Here is a 6,165-nt window from a genome sequence, read left to right on the forward strand (position 1 = left end):
CTGACTGATCAAAAAAATTGTCTTTTATAACAATGGTTGTTTTTTATTTGTACCACGATTTTGAATTTTTTTTTTTTTTTTTACTTTTTCGAGTTTTGAATATAATAAATCAAGTTTCATATTTAAACCAATAAAAAAATAGTCCAAGATCATGTTTCAAAATAAAAAAATTATTATTATTTTAAAATGTTCATTTCAACTCACTTTAAAAACATATAAATAAAATAAAACTTTTTTTAGAATATAAGAAAAAACCTGAATATAATCAAAAACATGCTAAAAATTATTATATTATCATTATTCTTTCTTTGTAATAACAGAAGAGAATCCTCGCTCTCTTCGCCATCTTCCTTACCTTTTTTTCTCATTTCCTCAGTCTAACGTGTCCATCATTATCAAACCACACTCACTCGCTCGCTCGCACACTCTTTCATTTTTGAATTATGTATCATTTTCAAATACGTTTTTAATGTTATGCGGTAATTGGCGGGAACCAAGTGTCAATTCAGATACCCTTTGTGTCGAATTGGCCAATTACGAAAGATTCGCGTTGAAAAGGATTCATTCAGTCTCGCAAAGAAGAATCTTTTGGAAAGAGAAAAGAATCAAAATTCAATGGCTAACCCTTCTGGGAATCACGAAGAAGAGCAGACAACCCATGTTGCGTCGTCGTTTAACGGGAATTTGGCACCCGACACTTCGCCCACCGCGCTCGCCATGAAGCACAACCCCGGCATAGCCCTCGATTGGACTCTCCAAGAACAAACTATTCTCGAAGAAGGACTCTCTCTGTATGCCTTGTTTCTTATTAATTGTTGCTCTTTTTTTTTTTTAATCGGCAAATATTAGTTTTGTTAACACATAGGATTGAACCTACGATATTTCCCCTCGTCACTTCTCTCTTAATCATCCAACCCACCTTATATCTCCTAAATTTTGCTTTTTTGTTTCAGCCTTTTGTTCAGTGTGGGAGTAAATGCATTTTTTTATTTATTATTATAGGCAAATGTTAGCAGAGGGATGGAACCCGCGACCTTTCCTCTCTCTCCTTCTCCCTTAACTATCCAACCCATCTTATATCTCCACATATTTTGTTGTTTTGGATAACTCGTGTGTCAAATATTTAGTTATCTCACTTACCTGTATGGTTTTTTTTTTATTTTTATATGGGGCAAGTTTTGTTAGCAGGTACCAATTGAACAGCAGGTACCAATTGAAACCGTGGAGAAAAACTATGGGTTAAACTTTAGTATGAGAGAGTTAAAGGAAACTTTGTGTGTTCAATTCCATCTAAATTTTCAGCTAGAATACACTTTTGATCTCTCATCTTGCTTGGTTTCAATTCGGTGTCGTATGTTTAGCAAATTTCATTTTGGTTCCTTAAAATCTACTACCTACTTGAACAAATTGATCTTTTCATCATTTTTTTGCATTATCATGGTTAAAATTTTGCAGATGTGTGTGACAAACACTCATATGATGTGGCATGTCTCACAGTTTGTCATGTGTCACCAAATTGATCAAATTAGTGTGGTGAACTGATGGAACAGAAAGGCCAACTTGGCCTAATAAAAACACTTTTAAGGGACTAAAGTGAAATTTGTTATACTTAGGGAATCAAATTGAAACCAAAAGTGTATTTTAGCCTATATTTTCTTGCATCGCTGTCATTCTTTTTTTTTTTACTATTGAGGTTATTTATTGGCCTTATATTCTTTTGGTTTGGTTATTGCAGTTCGAAATCAAATATTGTCAGTTCATGTATTTAATTTGATGCGTAAGCACACAATCTTAAATTGCATTCTGTGCCTATTTAGTGAATTCAGTGTTATGTTGTTTGCTTTTTAACACCTGTTCCTTGACTAGTAAAGTGTGTTTGATAAGTTCTATAGCTAGTAAATTTTTTTAAGGAAAAATCCATTTCTTTTTTACTTGTAGGTTTGCGTCTGAACCTAACCTCACACGCTATGCAAAGATAGCACAAAATCTAAATAACAAGACAGTCCGTGATGTAGCACTGAGGGTCAGGTGGATGAATGTAAGCTACATACCTGTTGTTATCTTAAGTCATTTATGTGATGGTGAATGCCTTATCCTGTTCTTCAGCTTAGATAGGATTCTTGGCAAAATTTCTTGTATAGAGAAGATACTTAGTACTATTTTTATTTGATCATCTATATCAAAACGCAACAGTTCATTAACAATAATCATCTTACCTTCCTGAAAGAAAAGGATACCTGATGAAGGTTCCACCATTAGAACGGTGCTGGACAGTTACATAGCTTTTGCCAGTGACGGATCCAGAAATTTTATGTTATGGGGGCAATATTCATACACTTAAATTTTGTGGGGGCAATACTCATATTATAAATTAGTTTTTAATATTATATTTTAAACTACGAAGAAAACATTAAAAGTTTGTGGGGGCAATTGCCCCTAATGTGCAACAAATAGATTCATCCCTGGCTTTTGCAACCCTCTCACTCTTAATGAAAAAGAAAACAAGATGCTTGCTATTATTACTTATGTACTATGAGATTGCTTTAGGCTTAGCTTCTGATAGGAATCGACTCAATAGTGAGAAACCTTTTAAGGTTTACACATGTAGGCCCAAGAGGGTAATAGAGTCCATTCAGAGTTAGTACTTTGTGAGTGGGAATTGAGTTAGTTAGAGGAGTGAGAAACAGAGAGTGGATTATGTTATAAGAGAAAGGGATCTGGTTGTAGGGGGTATGGAATATTTTGGAATGAAATTGGGAGTCTAGAGATTCATCTCTGACTTGGGGGAGCTTGCTCTCATTTTCTCTATCAGTGCCTTTCTGTTATTTTTCCTTCTTTTGCAGCACCAATTGATACAATACGTATCAGCTTGGTTAAAATGATGACAGTTGCTCAGAGGCAGAGCTGGTTTGTTATTGTTGGCTCATTAGAGCCATTTCTATAGTAACATACCTTTGCCTGCCCCTCTTCTTGCCCACTAATGTTAAGCAAACATTATTTACTTTCCTTTTGGGGGCATTGTTTGAACCCACATTTTATAAAGTGGCTGTTTTCCCTGAAAAATGACATGTCTGGTTTTCATTTTTCCACAGAAAAAAGAAAATTGCAAGAGAAGGAAGGATGATTTTCCAAGGAAAAGTAAAGACAAAAAGGTATTGCTTTCATTTATTTGATTTCGTTCATTAATGTATTAACCCAATGGGTGTTTTGTGTTTCACTATTGTGCATACCAATGTAGATATGCTTTTTAACATCTTTCACTGTCCTGTGCAAGCTAACACTATCTCTCTGTTTCTTTTTCACGGCATACTACTTTGAACTGATAATAAATCTAAAGGCAAATGGTGAGCCTTTATAATTAATGGCTGGCTCCTTTGCTATATTATTTTCTGTTATCAAACATCTACATTGAGTCATTGCCGGCACATTATGATATCATCTCTTTTTAATGTTGTCTGGTCCTTTTCTATTTAGGTGGAGAGATTATAACTGTGAATTTTGTTCTTTCTTCATGGAATTGCATCCTGCCGGTTATTTTTCTTTTTCTTTTGGAATAAACCAAGCATCATATATTTAAGTATAACCAGGGCAAAGCTAGCATGTCATTTCTCTCATTTTTGCTTGTTAAATAAGGAACGATCTAGCATGTTGGCTTAAAAGAATACCAAGAAAAAAATGTGAAAAGAGGAAGCAAATGCCAAGTGCATATATATGCATTTATGCAATACTAGATTTTTTTCCCAGGTTTCTGATCCTGCAGTGAGGTCATCTCACTTTACTGCTCAACCCAATGTTTCCCCATATGCTCTTGCTATGACAATGATGGACAACGATGATGGCATCTCTCACATAGGTTGGTTCCTTTCATAGCATTAAATATTTTGTTGTTTGCTTATACAATGTATCTCTTGTAAGCCCTTTGCTTTCCTCTGGATATATCATGTATTTTCATGTCCCTTTTGAATGTTGATGCATCATGCATCTGCTTTGAACTTTGCATTGTGCTTTTTGTAGCTATTGGAGGCCCCACAGGTGAGCTCTTAGAGCAAAATGCACAGGCCTTGAATATAATCTCTACCAATCTTGCTGCTCTTCAGGTGAGTTCATTCCATTTTTAACTGATTTAACCTGATGTGCGCAAAAATAATCTCTTGATCATAAAGGCTAAAACACAATTTCTGAATCAACCTTGTTAGTTATATGTGCATCAAGTAGTTTTTTTCCTCCAATTTTTCTCTTTTCCCATTTTCCATCAATGCCCTTTTATATCCATTTTTGTCAAGGTCAATAATAACATGCTTATTGAAGGGATTACATGATCTTCGTGTTGAGAAATTGTCTTCTTTTTTTTCTCTTCCCCTTTTTTTTAATATCTAGGTAGAGAACACTCATATGTTAGATTTTTCAAAAACCTTATTTGAGATTTTGGTTTGACCAGTGATTGTTAAAGACATGAACATAAAGTGTATTCTTGGGATCTTTTTAAATTTTATAAAGTATATGCATTCTTCAAGTATGTATATGAATAAATTCAATAATTGAAGCAATCTTTTTATGTCTATCTGAAGTCTCTTATTTAAGCAGAATTTGATTTATTGATCTTTGTGAATTAATGGAATAAAAGGGGAAGTTTAAGCATTCTATTTAACAGGCAATCATCCTCAGGGGCGGTGTATCAATTCTTATATATATACTCACTGAATTTTTTCCCCTTTATGCTTTTGTTGTTTGGTATTATGTGCAAATTTAGTCAACAACCTGGCATCATTGTATATTAAGATGCTGAAAAACTGAAGAAATGAGTAATATGACTACAACTGGGGTATTTTATAATGTCTCTGATATACGTAATATAGTTTAATTTTCTATAACTGGTTGTATTGTTCATATATCTATATTATATGCATTCTTAAGCCACTCATGGTGGCTGTAATGCTGCTGACCTTTAACTTTTTCTGTTATCTTGTTTCCAGTTTCAGGGTAATGTCAATCTTTTCAGCCAAACGAGAGACAACATCGTCAAAATTTTGAATGAGTAAGTAAGAAGCTTTTTTTGGTTGTTAAAAAATATTACTCTATTTACAAAAAGGTACGTTGGTCCAAGTGATCTATTTCCTTTTCTTTTTAGATTATTATGGGGTTTGTGAATGACTGCAAGTCCTTAATCAATATTCATTAGGAAAAGTGGAAAACTAAGGTGAAACACAACAGTTCATTAACTCTAGCGTGTGATCCAAAATTTCCGGCTTCTAACTGTCTTAAAACTCCTGGAGTTTTTTGCTTTCATGATTTCAGCAGAGTTGGATATTTTTCAAAAACAAACTTGTTTTCTGTTGTGAAATGTTATTACCTTAAACTAATAACTGACTTAAATTGAATCCTCTTGTTTCCCCATCTTGTGCGGTGGTGGTGTTTTATGTTTATTGAATTTGTTAAGAGTCTTGTAACAAATGCTATGATGTTAAGAAAAAGCAAGTATTTATGAAAAACACGACATATAAACATTTGGAACTTGAAAAGTTTTTTTTTTTTTGCTTAATACTTTCTATTTTTATATACTTAACTGTCCAAAGGAGCACTCTTTACCAAGGAGGTCTAGCTCAGTTGGTTAAACAAGGTGTGTGAGTGTTGTAAACCTTCTGGTACTATCTTTGATTTTTACGGATAAAAAAAAAAACACCCCTTCGCATTTGTCTTTGTTATTTTTTTTATATTTTTGTAATTTGACTGTTTCTCTTTTTATTTTTTTGGCAGCATGAATGACATGCAAGAGGCAATGAAGCAAATGCCACCTCTTCCTTTTAAGATCAATGAAACAATATTCAACTCCATACTTTCCAAAACAAATCAACATATGCAATAACGATGCTTGCTCATTCATTATGATACCTGGGCTTGCTTCTTCCATATTTATGCTTGCATTCAAATTGACCCAGCATTAAAGAACAAAGAATGGAATAAGTTGACCACCACCCAGCTGAATTAGCCTTCATTTTTTGTAACTTTCTGGTTTCCCTGCTCTTGCTCGCTTATTAAGTTTTTAACTTAATTGGAGTATAGGAACTAGTTGTTATTATTTTGGGGACTGATAAAAATAACTAGAACTTAGTTATTTGTAAATTTTATTCTCCATATTATATAAATGGTAGATATTGTTTCCTTGTT

General features: G+C 33.6%; 1 protein-coding gene across 1 annotated transcript; it reads left to right on the forward strand.

The window, feature by feature from the left end:
- Positions 1-291: 291 nt before the first annotated feature.
- On the forward strand, positions 292-6,165 carry LOC100775443 (uncharacterized). Its single transcript, XM_003537878.5, has 7 exons — positions 292-791; positions 1,939-2,038; positions 3,093-3,152; positions 3,745-3,853; positions 4,015-4,097; positions 4,974-5,035; positions 5,755-6,165. The coding sequence occupies exons 1-7, from the start codon at positions 616-618 to the stop codon at positions 5,861-5,863; spliced, it is 699 nt and encodes a 232-aa protein (XP_003537926.1). The 5' UTR covers positions 292-615; the 3' UTR covers positions 5,864-6,165.

The sequence above is a fragment of the Glycine max genome, chromosome 11 (assembly GCF_000004515.6).
Source record: "Glycine max cultivar Williams 82 chromosome 11, Glycine_max_v4.0, whole genome shotgun sequence".
NCBI lineage: Eukaryota > Viridiplantae > Streptophyta > Magnoliopsida > Fabales > Fabaceae > Glycine > Glycine max.